Source organism: Tarenaya hassleriana, unplaced genomic scaffold, assembly GCF_000463585.1.
Source record: "Tarenaya hassleriana unplaced genomic scaffold, ASM46358v1 Cleome66, whole genome shotgun sequence".
Lineage (NCBI taxonomy): Eukaryota > Viridiplantae > Streptophyta > Magnoliopsida > Brassicales > Cleomaceae > Tarenaya > Tarenaya hassleriana.
In genome coordinates, this window is record NW_010969135.1 from 258,739 (window position 1) to 274,724 (window position 15,986).

General features: G+C 39.1%; 3 protein-coding genes across 5 annotated transcripts; 2 read left to right on the top strand and 1 right to left on the bottom strand.

Annotated features, from left to right (window-relative positions):
• Window positions 1-4,527: 4,527 nt before the first annotated feature.
• LOC104800266 (protein REVEILLE 6-like) lies at window positions 4,528-8,453 on the top strand. Of its 2 annotated transcripts, none has more exons than XM_010523056.2 (9): window positions 4,528-4,908; window positions 5,671-5,728; window positions 6,148-6,271; window positions 6,360-6,533; window positions 6,634-6,738; window positions 6,829-6,938; window positions 7,046-7,105; window positions 7,216-7,349; window positions 7,600-8,453. In XM_010523056.2, the coding sequence occupies exons 1-8, from the start codon at window positions 4,670-4,672 to the stop codon at window positions 7,315-7,317; spliced, it is 972 nt and encodes a 323-aa protein (XP_010521358.1). In that variant the 5' UTR covers window positions 4,528-4,669; the 3' UTR covers window positions 7,318-7,349; window positions 7,600-8,453. The 2 variants fall into 2 exon arrangements, with proteins under 2 accessions (XP_010521358.1, XP_010521357.1); XM_010523055.2 differs by having other exon boundaries at window positions 4,529-4,908; window positions 7,622-8,453.
• A 268-nt stretch (window positions 8,454-8,721) lies between these two features.
• Window positions 8,722-15,673, top strand: LOC104800269 (beta-carotene 3-hydroxylase 1, chloroplastic-like). 2 transcript variants are annotated; one of them, XM_010523058.2, is made up of 7 exons: window positions 8,723-9,223; window positions 9,335-9,394; window positions 14,464-14,535; window positions 14,758-14,892; window positions 15,033-15,158; window positions 15,291-15,347; window positions 15,451-15,673. In XM_010523058.2, the coding sequence occupies exons 1-7, from the start codon at window positions 8,837-8,839 to the stop codon at window positions 15,526-15,528; spliced, it is 915 nt and encodes a 304-aa protein (XP_010521360.1). In that variant the 5' UTR covers window positions 8,723-8,836; the 3' UTR covers window positions 15,529-15,673. The 2 variants fall into 2 exon arrangements, with proteins under 2 accessions (XP_010521362.1, XP_010521360.1); XM_010523060.2 differs by lacking the exon at window positions 9,335-9,394 and having other exon boundaries at window positions 8,722-9,151.
• Window positions 12,530-14,457, bottom strand: LOC104800268. The gene is made up of 2 exons (XM_010523057.1): window positions 12,944-14,457; window positions 12,530-12,605 (listed from the first exon to the last, which is right to left on the bottom strand). The coding sequence occupies exons 1-2, from the start codon at window positions 14,079-14,081 to the stop codon at window positions 12,571-12,573; spliced, it is 1,173 nt and encodes a 390-aa protein (XP_010521359.1). The 5' UTR covers window positions 14,082-14,457; the 3' UTR covers window positions 12,530-12,570.
• Window positions 15,674-15,986: the final 313 nt, after the last annotated feature.

Genomic DNA, 15,986 nt, shown 5'->3' on the forward strand with positions numbered 1-15,986 from the left:
TATATATATATATATATATATATATATATATATACCTTTGATCATTATTATAAAGCATTTTTATATATTTCGGACTAACACGTTTTCACGCATATGATAGATATGAAGGACACATATATTTAGTGTATATTGTAAAAAAAATGATCGTTGAATATAATTACTTAGTATACAAACCAATATTATTATTGTGTATGTTAGTGTTCTAAGGTAGAAGACAACTGTAACCAAATTACATACATAGAGAAAATAAAATTTCAAACTTTTTGTGGGACATATATATTTAATAATGTTTTTATGGTGAGTCCACGAAAACAAATATTCGGTATGATTTTTAAACATTTAACCTTAAGCTATATATTTAGTTTGCTACATAAACTTCCGGGTATTGTTGGAAATATTTAATCTTTGTTAGATAGACCAAGTTTTTTATGACTTAAATTTTCTAGATGGGAGAATGAATATATATGTGGGATTTTATTTTTTATTTTTATAATTAGGAGGTTTTAATCTCCTGAATCTGGAATCAGACTTTAATCACACAATTAATTATGATCATCCTTAGTAGAATCGAACCTAGAACTTCAAAATGATTTTGTCACCTCTCCACGCTAGGCCACCAACTAGTGAATAAATGTATATGTGTTTGCATCTGGAAATATTTATTTATATTGATATAATAATAAATCACATATAAAAATTTGATGCTTGAAATTAATGAACCATGTCCATATATACACACACGTATATATGTGTGTATATTGTTTCACTATGTCAACTTGGATAGGAAGATATGCGAATCCACCATATTATTTAAATTTTAGGGTTGAACCATTTACGTCATATATCTTGATTATACCAATCTATTAAGTATTTAATGATTTGGAGGATCGTATACATAATCAGTCTGCATTCCACGTATAAAACGTGAGTATTAATCACTTTGATCTAAAAAATATTAATGGACCGTATTACGAAAAGTTTTTTAAAAAAAAATCTAGATATCTGTTAATGTATGTAATCGGGTTCTGGGTCATTATCCTTAACTGGTACACCGGTATTGAATATTTTACAACATTATGGATCAACACACCGGAAATAATATAACAAATCTCCCAAAGTTTATAAGAAAAAAACCCTCTTAATTTCATCGCTAATTCCAAAAGATGGCAATCAATGGATAGTTGATTTCAACATTATTTTAACAGATCGATGAAATTTTCATCAAAAGCTTATGAGGTCAGACCATTCCATTTATAGAATGTAACCAACTCTCTAATTGATGGTTTATGTATATATATAGTAAGTGCACGTAAAATAAATGAAGGCGAAAATTGATGGTTTCAACTTGTATTTTATTTTAAAATTTACATTCATTTCGTTAGCTTTCATCATTTATGACAAAGGGATGACATTGAAGTTACTAAGATTTTTCACTCGCGCCAAACCATAACAGAGGAACAAAAGGGTCTACAGTACCGTTACCGAGGATCACTAAACATTTATTATCATTATTATTATCATCATCATTATTATTATTATTATTATTAGAGAGACGGATAGATGTACAGATGGACCCGGATATCTGAGATTCGCGGGTATTCAGGATACGGATATTCGCTATACAAAGAAATCGAACATGGGTGCTACGAGACCAAAAAGTCGGATTATGGGGTTGGATTCGAGTTTTTTAACGACGACTACTATTTTTGAATACCCAGATATGAATAAAATGATGTTTATATCTTTGATATTATAATGTATTTATAATAATATCTAAATATATTTTCAAATAAAATTACTAAAATACCTTTGAATCCAACAAAAATCAAAGATTTCTTAAATTTTTGGCGGATTCAGATATCTTCAAATAATTGAGTTAAGCGATAGATATCCATACAGCAAATTCTCGGACTTCACGAAAACAAAATACGAGATAATATTTTTCTAAAACTAGACGAAACCGAAGCCAAATATCTTCAAAAATCATGGTACCCAATACATACCCACCCCTCTATATATATATGTTTCATTGATATTTATCTCCCGTGTTTAATAAAGAAACATATATTATAGAGAGATTACATTTTAAACTATATCATATGCATGTTTGCCATACAATATGCTGTTACATTTTACCAGTTCATACTCAAAATATGCTTACACACGGAAATAATATGATCCATATATATCTTTTAGAAGAGGCCTAACAAATTTTTTATACCCATGAAACCATATGATACCGATGAAATTAAACGGTGCGTATGTATTTGCGTAAGTATTCATTTACACATTATAGATAAGAGAAGCGTAATAGATGCATTATAAGAATATATGGATAAGAGAAAGGGCAATAGATGCATTATAAGATGAAGTTTTCTAGGGTTTTTAGAATTGGAAAAAAAAATGACAATCAAGATTTTATATATTTAGTTTTTCTAAAAACTCGTAAAACTATTTTAATAAAAAATCAACTAAAAATCAAAAACTCTCTTTTTTTGGGTTTATAAATGCTACAAAAATAAAAAAAATCAAAAACTGAAAATTAAAATCCAAAAACCAAAATTTAAAATAAAAATATTAAAATAAAAACCATCACCATTCATATCCAAATTCACAAACCAAACTTTTTTGGTAGCATATTTTTTTTTATCAAGGTATTAGGAGTATGAATTTACGAATTTGTGATTCTAACCAAAACTTAGCTTACTCATGAGTTTTGTGTATAAGTTCTAAAAAGCCTTTCGGGATCTGGTGTAGTGGTTAAAAGACCCATGATTCTCTAAGGGGTCATGAATTCGATTCCATTCTCCAGTGAGTCTGTCATCCTTTGGGTGGTTTACCTGTTCCACGTGGTTTGTAGGCTATTACGTGGAACCAGAGGGTTTATCACCGCGCCCGAAGAACTGTGGTTGGATTCCGGCTGTTACCAAAAAAAAAATATTGAGTTTGAACCGTCTATGGATTAATCAGCTTACGCATGAGCTCCACAAGGCATAAATGAGAAAGACGCCTTCCAAACCCCATGGCATGGATGGGTCCATGCCCCCCCTCTCACCGTCCGTCTTATTGAAGTGCCACGGATTTTTGCCACGTGTCGCTATCTTCATCACCCGTGCACGTTTCCTCTTTGGCATGCGTGGACCGTCATGCATCGGATCCCTTTTGTTCTCTAACAAGGTTGTATGTGTGTAGTTTGGTACAAGTGACAAATAATATATATATATATATATTTGTATAATATAATATAATTTTAAACGGTGGACTTTATAATTGTTTACTATTTTCAATTTCATCATGATTTTTTTTAAAACGTGATTTAAAAAAAATAAAAATAAAAATAGACAGTCGATGTACGTATTTACTCGCTATTTTAAACACATGTAATACCATTTTACAGTATGTATTATGAGACTAATTAATTGGTGAATGCATTATTTGCACATTCTATTAATTATCAGAAAAAAAATAATATAACAGAACATTGAATCGAGCATGTAGTTTGTTGAAGAATATTCGCACTTTCAAGTAAAATAATTGCGCTGAATGAACGTAATTAATTGAATAAACAGAAAGTCCATGCACTTTTTTTCTCTCTACATGACTACGTTTTTTAATTGAATAATACTAATTCTCGATCGATTTGCACTATTTTTGTTTTATTAGCATTGGTTTAGAGATTAATTAAATGGACCCCTATTTAAAATTTTGATTGATTTTGATTAGACATGTAATCATGAGAATGCGCCCAACACATGTTTTCTGTTAAATTCTTTTGCCATTTGTTTCTTTACCTCCGTGTTTTTCTTATATGAAATATGGATTATGATAGGTGGATAAATAAATTATGGATTATAATATAAAAGAGAAAATATTAAAATTAACATTCTATTTAATTGATCTAAACTTAAATAGTTCAACAGGTGAAACGTGACATAAAACATCTGTTCTGTCCCGAATTCGAATGTCAATTTAAAAAAAGAGAGTATATAATCCAAATCACATGTCTGGTTTTTGATTCCGAAATTAGTTTGGATATCAAGTTATTCAAAAATAATTATATTAATTGAATTTAAATGAAATAAAATTATGTATTAGGATCGAATTAACCAAATCTAGAATGTATGTAAGTTTGTGTGGCCAAGTCTCTTGTCTTGACCGGGTCAAAGAGCTGTTTTTGTGGACCTTTAAATACATTTTTTTCAATAGTTATTATATTTAGAATATTTATTTGTACACTATATGTTTATTAAATGTTAAACCATTTTGTGGATCGGGATTAGTCTGGGCCCTTTGGATCTGGGATTACCCGATTATCAAAAAAAAAAAAAAAATGTTAAACCATTTGTTATATCATAATTTTCTACAGGAGTTACAGTTTTTTGCTTCTGTGTATTTCAAAGTTGGCCCTACAGTTTTTGTCTGAGTGTATATGTATATTTGTTAGCAAAATCGTTTGTAATCAATTTTTCCCCGAAAATGCCAATAGCACGTGTCGCATTACCATTAGCTCTCAAGATAAGCTCCAGCTACCAGCCTATACATATATGCACACACACATATATGTTATATGTGCCGTCTTTTTGCCCGAAACCGCATTACGACGTCTGTTCTCAGAGGCTGAAGACAAATCCATCAAAGACGAAGATCCCCAAATCCTTCTGCAGCTTTCATGGTTTCTCCAAACCCAAACCCTGGAGGCGACTTCTATTTGGATCCCACAGGTATGACCTCGTCCAGCCTCGGCCCTTCCCCCGCCGCCGCAACCACCACCACCTCCTCCGCCGTGGCGGCGGGTGAGACGGCGACGGAGGATCCCAGCAAGAAAGTGAGGAAGCCCTACACCATCACCAAGTCCCGAGAGAGCTGGACCGAGCCCGAGCACGACAAATTCCTCGAAGCTCTTCAGTTGTGAGTCGAATTTTTCTCCATCATTTCTCGTTAATGCCCGAAATATTTCGGTTCTAGTTGCTTTAGAGCTTCGATTCGACAAGTTTAGTCGCAAATTTTCTGGATTTGGGGTGAATAAGAACAATCCTGTAGTACTCGGCGAGATTATTGGTCAGAACGATTCGGTATTCGATGCTCGGCGTCAATGAAAATCGGGTTTTCGAAAATGTTTGCGAGTGGAGTTAGATTCTTCATGAAGTTCGAATTGGAATTCGGTGGATAGGTAGAAGATGTGATTAGGGCATGTGACGTCATGTGGTTTGAGTTTCGTTCCACTCTCATTTTTTGTTATACAAACAAAATGTGTGACGCCAATGATGTGAAGAGAAAATTAGTTCCAATACGTAATCCAAATATGTAGCAGCTAGTATCGTTGGATGGTGGGTCAATGTCTTCATACTTAGAGGAAACAGATCTATGGGTGTGTTATGAGACAGTAAGGATGGGAAGCCTTGAAGATGCCATCATTGCCATGAAGATTTGTTGAGATGCTTCTTCGTCTAGATATGATTCTGTGTTGCAAACACAAGTTGGAAGCTTTAACCTTTCTAAGAGAGCAATTGAACTTGTTGAGGTTATAGAGGAAATGTTCTAGTGGAGGCTGTTAAATGTTCTGTTCTCTTGCTTATGTCGTGTATACTCTATTGAATTTGTTAACAAGAGGATTGCATGCAGCCTACACCCATTTGTTTCTCATTTTGACTTGATGTTTTATCCTTTTAGGTTTGATAGAGACTGGAAGAAGATTGAAGCGTTTATTGGGTCAAAGACAGTGATACAGGTGCAGTAAAATGCAAACTATCTTTTGAAATGGTAGATTTGTAATGTGTAGCGCATATCACTTTTGAGTTTTAGGACTTGCTATAAGGCCACACATTTTCTGTCTGTTGTGCTTGTTTGTGCCTTATGTTTTCTTTCTTTTGGGCTTCCTCTGTTTCCGTGGATCGGTGTTGTCTCCTCTTCTCTCATTTGATATATGTACGAATGTTTTCATTTAAATCCTTTTGTCTGAGAAACTATTTTTAGATTTATTGGAAGTGATGATGGCTCTTGTTTTCATGACTTGATCAAATGTGATCTTCAGTTCATCTCATCAAAGAGTGGTGGTATAATGGTTGAAGAACAAAAGAATTTGTCGAACTCCATTGCCAAATTCAGAAACAATGCTGTTTCTTACATGGAAGTTCTTTAGTTTTGCAGATCAGAAGTCATGCTCAGAAATACTTTCTTAAGGTACAAAAGAGTGGAACGGGTGAACATCTCCCTCCCCCTCGTCCTAAGAGGAAAGCTTCTCATCCATACCCACAGAAGGCTCCCAAAAATGGTGAGGAGCAATAACTGCAAATCGTTTCTCAAGTTATGGCATTATGGATTTCATGGAAATTATATTGATGTCTTGTTGGCATGTGCAGCACAACCCCAGGCCTCAGGGTCCTTAAAATCAACACCTGGTCCCAGTGAACCGGGTTTTATGTTTAGGCCTGAGTCTTCTCCAATGCTGATGAATTCCGAAAATTCTGCTGATGTTGCCCCTTCATGGACAAATAACAACGTACAAACGATTAGCTTTTCACCTGTCGCGAAAGGTATTCTTCTCCTTAATATTCATATTGCTGTTACATGTCTAAGTCACTTAATAGAAATCGTTCCCTTGAATCAATCTTGATGCATTACATCTTCTTGCAGGATCAGTAGCGACTAACAACTGTTCTAGCAGCTCCAAAAATACTCCAAGAACGCTAACTAACAAGGACACAAATGACCAAGGCTACCACGCCCATTCATTAAGAGGTGGGCATTGTTGATATTCTCCTTTTTCATCTTACTTACAATATTTTTTTTTACCATTCTTTACCTGACAGCTTCATTTTTGTTTATCAGTTTTACCAGACTTTGCCCAAGTGTACAACTTCATCGGCAGTGTGTTCGACCCATATGCCACCGAGCATCTGCAGAAGCTGAAAGAGATGGATCCCATAGATGTGGAAACAGTATGATACCCGTGCTGCTACTCATTAAATTTGGTGAATCTCTCACTGTGCCTTGTTGAACGCGTAGCCCTGCTAATCTTGTTTGCTGTTTTTGCCTCATAATGCAGGTGCTGTTGCTAATGAGAAATCTATCCATTAATCTCGCTAGCCCAGATTTCGAGGATCATGTAAGTATCATCTTCCACAACCAATCAGAGTTAATTGTTGGTTCTGTTGTGTGCAATGATCAGAACGTCTAAACTAAATATGATCATTTTCTTTTTTAATGTGGTGGCAGAGACAGCTGCTTTCTTGCCATGACATTAGCTCCGAGACAGCTGATCATGTGGGTGGAACAAGTAAAACCTTAAACAAGGGAAAACCAGAGATTTCAACTTGATTTTGCAGGAATCGATCGGTACCTTCTTGTTTGTAAGTTTTGTCCCCTCTCTATGGCGCCCCTTCTAAATTGTGGTAGACGACACACACCAGGTGAAGGAAGTGAACATTAAGAGGGGCAAATATGGTATCACATCTCCCCGGTTGATGGGGCCAGGATTGCTGTTTTGTGCAGCTCTGGTTTTTTTGCTGTGCATAGGATTTATATATACATATATATATATATATATATGTGATAGATGTATAGTGTTGTCAGCTAATAACCCCCTCCAATTTTCTGAAGGGGTTTTTTGAAAACTGTGCAGTCTCTTGGGGTCAAATCAGAGAAGTTTTGTTTTCAGTGAGACCGAAGGGATTAAAGCTTAGAAAAGGGTCTTGTTGCTGCATAGCTGAGAATGATTCCTGGCCATGTAAACACTGTGGTTGTGATTGCGATTAAAGTGTGGAGATTGCAAGAGTTGTTCCTCGGCATATGAAATGATGGACAATGAATCTCTGTCTTGTTTCTGGGTTTTTGTTTCTGTCTCCTCCTAAGGTGAATTGTCGGTTCTTGATGCTGAAGAGTCCAAGGATTTGATCAAGACAATAGGGTTTAGGAACTGAATGGAGGATTAGAGAGAGATCTTCCAATGCATCTTGTGGGGTTGGGCACTTCCCATGTAATCCTTGCTTGTCGAGATTGGGAATCCAAGTTTCGTATGTCCAGGAGGTACGGCGTGGGCTAAAAGATGCGAGGTGTCGGTGCGGGGGTTAAGGCGAGGAGGTCGGTGGAAAAATCGTTGGTTATGCCCTTGTGGATCTTACTTAACTACTGCGTGTGCCACCCACCCAAACGAATATACTCTTTGGCCAATTGGAGCACGACGCGTGGAAGATCATGCTTCACTACGGGATGCCACGTGGTGGGAGATGAGAGCCACTACTATTATGGTCAGGGAATGATTTGGTAAATCCTAGAAAAAGGCCCATCGCCGCATGGTCGTGTAAATGTTCTTTTCATGTCCTAGAACCCGACAATTTCTTGTTTTCCCCTTTTTTACCATCGCTCTTCCCATGTTATTACGTTTATGCCATTGCATAAACAATATACCTACAAATACATATCCAAGAGAATCATATATTGCTTAAAAAATATAATTAACTGTTGTAATATTTAATAATATGTCAACAGATACATGCTTAGAGCATGAACTCGTGATTTGAGTATTAGCAATGTAAGACGTAGGTTGTATTGTGTACAGTATGTATATGTATATGCATGTATGTATATATTATGGATATGGATTCCGACGTTTTTCAACGTGTAGTCCGAAGGTTTATTTTTCAAATCGAAGACAAAAAAATTTTGAAAAATTATTAATTTTTTGGAAAGAAAAAATTGAGAATTTTAAAAAGGGAAAGGCCATGATCGAGATTGTGGTCTTGGTGCATTTAATTCTCTGCCACTTTCCCAGTTCACACCGATCTCTCTCTCTCTCTCATAATAAACCTCAGACGAAGCGGCTCGCCGAGCTCCTTCCATGGCGGCTGGTCTCTCCGTCTCCGTAACGATCAAACCACTCCTCCGCTCCTGCTCTACTTCCGACTTCCGCCGTCTCCACCACCACCCGATATCGGCCACCGTCTTCGCTCCCCTTCCCCGGCTCCGCACCTCCTTCGCGCAGCGGCGGAGTTTCGCCGTCTGCTTCGTCGTGGAGGACCAGCGACAGAGCTCTCAGATCGAAAGCCCGCGAGACGAGGGAGCAAGCCCCGTCGACGCCGAGCTCCTGGCTTCGCGATTGGCGGAGAAATTGGAGAGGAAGAAATCGGAGAGGTTTACGTATCTCGTAGCCGCGGTAATGTCGAGCTTCGGTTTCACGTCCATGGCTGTTTTAGCTGTTTACTACAGATTCTCCTGGCAAATGGAGGTGTAGAGACTCGTAAACTTTCCTTCGGGATTTCGAATTCCATTTTCCTCCGATTTTGCGTTTTGGTTTTCAAATTTTAAAATTCAAATTCGTTGGTTTTCTCGATCGTAGGGAGGTGAGGTGCCGATGTCGGAGATGTTCGGTACATTTGCTCTCTCCGTTGGTGCTGCTGTAAGCTCCAATTTCATCTGTGTTTTCCCTCCAAATTCCAATTCCACTTTTTTTTGGGGATTCGTTTCAGTGTTTGAAGAAATTTTCTCTATATATCCATAATCATCAATCTGTACATGGCTTTATACAGAAAAGAATAACAAATTCCTAACAAACTTCTAACAAATTGTGGAGAATAAAAAGAAAAATGAAGAAAACGAAAACTGAATGTCGTCTTCGGGTTTGTTACGTTCTCAGCTTTCTTCTGGGCTTGACCTTACACAGACTGGGCCATTTTTAATGATTGGGCCCGTGTATATCTGTGATACGCCCCCCTCAAGACGCAATCGGTAGATAGAGGCTTGAAAGATGAAGCTTACGCAAAAGAGCAGAAAACAGAGCAGGTTGCATCTGTTTGGTAAAGAGGTCGGCCAACTGATTGTGTGAGGAAACATGGAGCATCTTCAGAAAACCCGATTGAAGTTTCTCCCGTACAAGGTGACAATCAATATCAATGTGCTTTGTCCGCTCGTGAAAAACCGGATTTGAAGCAATGTAGATGGCCGATTTGTTGTCACAGTACAGTGTTGCAGGGCCAGAAGCAACAACGTGTAAATCACTGAGCAAATTATGTAACCAGACAAGCTCGCAAGTTACGTTTGCTAGGGATCTATATTCGGCTTCGGTGCTACTACGTGAGACGGTTGTTTGCTTTTTAGCTTTCCAGGATATAAGAGACTCACCGAGAAAAACACAGAAGCCCGAAGTCGATCGTCTAGAGTCGGGGCAGGAGGCCCAATCAGCATCTGCAAAGGCATTCAGACGAATGTCAGATGTGGCTGAATACAGTAGACCTTGGCCAGGATTTCCTTTTAAGTAGCGCACGACACGTTGAGCAGCTTGAAGATGAACTGTGGTTGGACAAGAGAGAAACTGACTCAGCTTGTGTACGGCGAAGGTAATATCTGGTCGAGTGAGTGTGAGGTACAGAAGTCTGCCAACTAGTCGTCGATAACTAGTAATGTCTGACAAAGGTTCTCCCAATTCTTTTGTCAGACGAGAGTTGGGATCTAGCGGAGTGGAAGCTAATTTACAGGCGAGTAAGCCGGCATCCTCAATCAATTCCAGGCAGTATTTGCGTTGGTTGACAGCGATGCCGGTCCGCGAACGAGCAATCTCCAATCCCAGAAAGTACTTCAAACAACCAAGGTCCTTGATGTGAAAAGTTCTGCCGAGAAGGCTTTTTAAATTCTGGATAGCAGAATCATCATTGCCAGTGATGATGATATCGTCTACATAGACGAGTAAAGCCACAAAAGATGAACCAGACTTTCGAACAAATAGCGTGTGATCAGCTTGTGACTGAGTAAAGCCGGCGGCCGTCAAAACTCGGGCAAAGGTAATATACCACTGCCGTGAAGCTTGTCGCAAACCGTACAGGGATTTATGTAAACGACATACAGCGTTTGGGGGAAGGGAGTCACCTGTAGCAGCCGTGTAGCCCTGAGGTAGAGCCATGTAGATTTCCTCATCGAGTGTGCCGTGGAGAAACGCATTTGTCACGTCTAGTTGAGATAAAGACCAGTTTTTGGCAGCCGCTAGAGCGAGAATCAGTTTCACAGTGACCAGCTTGGCAACCGGAGAAAAGGTATCCAGAAAATCCACGCCTTCTTGTTGTGTAAAGCCCTTCGCAACCAACCTGGCTTTAAACCTCTCAACAGAACCATCGGACTTGCGCTTTATCCGATATACCCAACGACATCCGACAGTATGCTTGCCAGGAGGTAGAGAAACGATGGACCAGGTGTTGTTTGCAGCTAGGGCAGCGAGCTCAATGTCCATGGCACGCCTCCAGTCCACATTAGTTATAGCCTCCTTGAAGGATCTGGGTTCGGAAATGATGGTGGAATTCAGGATGAATTTCCGATAGGGATCAGAAAGGCGAGAATATGTCAGGACGGAGGATATGGGATAAAGGGTTTGTGTAGAAGAGGATAATGGTTTGGCGGAGGAGAGATAGCAATGATAATCTTGGAGGTAGGTAGGTTGTTTTGTAGAACGTTTGGGCCTGGTAGAAACTTCCAAATCTAATTCTGGGCCAGGAGAGGAATGAGTTGGGCTTGGATTTAAAGAAGGTTCTGGGCTAGTATTTAAAAAAGGGCTTTGGCCAAATTCTAAAGGTGGGTTTGAAGAAATGGATATCGGTAAAGGAAGAATGGATAAAGGAAATATTGTATCAGGAATTACCGATATATCAGAATGAAAAGGGTATATGTTCTCATGAAACTCGACGTTTCTGGAAATAATGACAGAATTGGATTCCAAATCAAGGAGTTTATAACCTTTGTAACCGGAGGGATAACCGAGAAAGACCGTCGCTCGTGCCCTTGCTGAAAACTTATGGCGCTCTGAGGCAAGGGTGGATGCATACGCCAGACAACCGAAAGCTCGGAGATAGGAATAGTCTGGAGCCTTGCCTTTTAACAGTTCATACGGAGTCTTGTTGGACAGAAGCGGCGACGGAGTCCGGTTAATCAGGAAGACCGCAGTTCTGATACACTCCGACCAGAAAGATAGAGGAATGTTTCCTTGAAACAGCAGCGCCCTAGCAACATTCAGAATATGCTGATGTTTGCGTTCGACCACGGAGTTCTGTTGCGGGGTTTGAACGCAGGAGAAATAGTGTAGAATCCCTTTAGATTGAAACAGAGAGGCGAAGCTCAATTCCGGCGCATTGTCTGATCGGACTGCCTTGACCTTTAGTGCATACTGAGTTTCGACCATTGTCAAAAAATTAGGCACAACCTGTAGAACCTCATTCTTATGCCGCAATATATACCCATGTCACCCGAGAATGATCATCCACTATCGTTAGAAAATACCTATACCCGTCATGAGAAAGATGAGAAAAAGGCCCCCAAACATCAATGTGTATAAGATCGAACAAAGATTTTGAGATATTATTGTTCGAAGGAAAAGGGAGACGACGTTGTTTGGCGAGGTGACAAACGCGACAGTGTGAAGGAGAGCTAAAATTTGAAAGAGAAAGCGTTTGTGACATTGATCGCAACTTGTGAAATGACAAATGACCAAGTCTAGAGTGCCATAGTGAAGTATCAACATAAACAGAATTGATAGAAAATGAGGGGATAACAGGTTTGAAATCGGACTCGAGGAAATAGAGATTGTGCAAGAGCTTAGCCCTCCCAATCGTCGATCCCCGAGAACGTTCCTGAATAGAGCAAAAATCAGAAGAGAAAATACAGGAAAGATTAGTGCCGCGGAGAAGAGCACTGACACTGATAATGTTGAAGGTAAAAGACGGGACATAGAGTACGTTCAACAGCAGTAAATGATCATTCAAGGGGACACGTCCAGCTTGTGTAACCGAGAGTTGAAGACCATTAGGCAAAGTCACGGTACTGGGAGCAATGGGAACAATCTCAGAGAACAAATGTTTGTTAAAACAAACATGAGCTGAAGCACCGGAGTCCAAAATCCAGGAATTATAAAACTCCCCTGAAACAGATGATGTGTTGCAAACAAAGGCAGAGAGGAGATGAGTATTACCAGTGTCTGGATCAGAGGCAGGAGCGCCGTTCTCGGTGATGGTAGCATTGGATGATTTGAGGCGATTATTGATCTTAGAACAAAGATCATGAATCTGGTTCAAAGAAAGCTTATCCACATCAGCAACACAACCAGTATCCGTGGCAACATTTGCAAAGTTGTTGGAAGGCTTGGTCTGTGATCGAGCTGAAGGACGAGGAGATGCTGTTATACCAGATTTCGGAGCTCGGTAACCAGGTGGAAAGCCGTGAAGCCGATAACATTTCTGGATTGTGTGGCCATACAACCCACAATGAGTGCAAAGCGGTCGCTGCTTCCCTTTGAAAGTAGAGCTAGAAACAGCAGATATAGCTTCGGGCAAGGAAGGAGAAGAAGTTTGAAAAACAACCGCGTCAGAGGGCTTCACAGGGCGAATAAGGCGCTGTTGCTCTTGCTGAAGAACCAGGTTGTAGGCGGTTTGAAGATCAGGAGGTGGATCCATGGCAAGAATATGACTACGGACTCCCTCATATTCGTCATTGAGACCAAAAAGGAAATCAATGACGAAGTCACTTTCATCTTCATCATTCCATCTTTTTGAAAGAAGACATGTGCAGCGGCCACAAGTGCACGAGTGATTGGCTCGGATGGACTTAAACTCCTTCCAAACGGCAAAGATGGCAGTAAAGTAGGAGGCGACATCCATCGAGGCTTGACGCAAATCGCGCAATTTCTGCTTGACCCTATATTTCCTTGGGGCACTGCTTTGTTGATAGCTCTTCGACAGAAACAACCACATGTCTCGAGCCGTGTCAACATAAAGCAAGCTTTGAGCAATATGCTCAGCAACCGAGTTCATGATCCAACCACCCACAATGGCGTTGTTTCGAACCCAGAAACGATGAGTTGGATCGTCCTCCGCGGGCATGGGTAGAGAACCGTCGACGAAGCCAATCTTGTTCCGACCCTCGAGAGCCATTCGGAAAGCACGAAGCCAAGAAGGAAAATCTCCCACGCCAGTCAGGGGTTTTGTGACGATAACCACCCCACCATGATCGGAAGTCGAGAGATAATAAGGACTGTCAAAATCGGGTGTATACGGAGCTGGAGGAGCAACCGCAACAGCCGGAGCAAGAACAGCGGGAACAGGGTCTGCCATGGAAGATGCAGGGAAAACCCAGAAAACCCAGAAAGAAAGTGCAAAAAGAAAAAATCAGAGAAAAAGCTCTGATACCATTTCAGTGTTTGAAGAAATTTTCTCTATATATCCATAATCATCAATCTGTACATGGCTTTATACAGAAAAGAATAACAACTCCCTAACAAACTTCTAACAAATTGTGGAGAATAAAAAGAAAAATGAAGAAAACGAAAACTGAATGTCGTCTTCGAGTTTGTTACGTTCTCAGCTTTCTTCTGGGCTTGACCTTACACAGACTGGGCCATTTTTAATGATTGGGCCCGTGTATATCTGTGATAATTCGTAAATTTTGTTTTGGTTCTTACAAAAAATGTTTCATGAATTTGGATGAATGAATCAGGTGGGCATGGAATTTTGGGCAAGATGGGCTCACAGAGCTCTCTGGCATGCTTCTTTGTGGCATATGCATGAGGTACTTGTTTCCCCCTTTTTTCTTCTGTTTGGTTGCCGAGAAAATCTGAAAAAGTTGACGTAAAGCAACCATCAAGCCTGTTTCCTGTATTTGTTTTAATTCCTCTGCCCTGCAAGAAGAAAAAAAAACCCAGTTTTATCGTTCATGTTCTTAAATGCAACGAAATCGTCTGTGTTTGGCTGCTGAGAAAATTCGCAATCTGATTTTCTTTCTCCTTGGAAGTCTCACCACAAAGCGAGAGAAGGGCCGTTTGAGCTAAACGACGTGTTCGCCGTCATAAACGCCGTTCCTGCGGTTGGTCTCTTCTCCTACGGCTTCTTCAACAAAGGCTTCGTCCCTGGTCTCTGTTTCGGCGCTGTAAGTAGAATAATTTATACCGAATATGATCCCTTTTTGTTCTCTCTTTCTATTTTAAGACAGAGAAATGTCCTTTTCCATTTGAATCGTGATACGGTCACGAAACGGCGTTATGAGGGAACCGCGTTTTGCGTTTGCAGGGGCTTGGAATAACAGTGTTTGGGATCGCATACATGTTCGTCCACGACGGTTTGGTTCACAAGAGATTCCCTGTCGGCCCCATTGCGAACGTCCCTTATTTCCGTAGAGTTGCTGCAGCCCACCAGGTTTTTTTTTTTCAAAAAAATAAGTTTTTTTTTTAAAATTCCAGAGTCAGAATATATATTATAAGCCTTACATATTTGTTAGATAAACAAAAATATTATATAATATGGGATCGGATTGTGTTGTGTTTTCAGCTACATCACACAGACAAATTCAAGGGAGTGCCATATGGGCTGTTCCTTGGACCAAAGGCAAGTTCTTTTATTGTAATTAGATTCATGTCTCATTAATGTATTATTAATTTGCTATTACATTTGAGATTTTCTCCATGTTATCTTGTTTTTTTAAATGCAGGAGGTTGAAGAAGTGGGCGGAAAAGAGGAGCTAGAGAAGGAGATAAGTAAGAGAATCAAATTGTGCAAGAAGGGTTAGGGTTCTTGATTAGGGTTAGGGTTCTTGATTTGGAGGAACCCATTTTGTTTTTTTTTTTGTAAAATAATCTACCTTGTTTTAAAAGAAAAATGTATACAAAATCATTATTAGTGTTATAGCAATCAAGAATCAATTAGCTTTTTTTTTAATAATATATGTAGGAAGTGGGGTTTAGGGTTTGGCATCTTCGCAGATTGATGCTTTGTGGCTGTTTGCGTTTTAAGTTGGATAATTATACAATCTAAAAAAAAAAGGTTGGATAATTATACCCAACTAATTTTGGATTTAAATGTAAACATTTGGGATATCGACCGACGAATATTTAAAAACCGACTATTAGAGAGTAACGAATTCAAAACTTAAGTTCAAAATCTTAAACCCAAATCCAAATCTTTCGTAAATCAAATTCGAATACCCACTTTTTATTTTCTTTTTTCATCTATACCAATAAAACAATA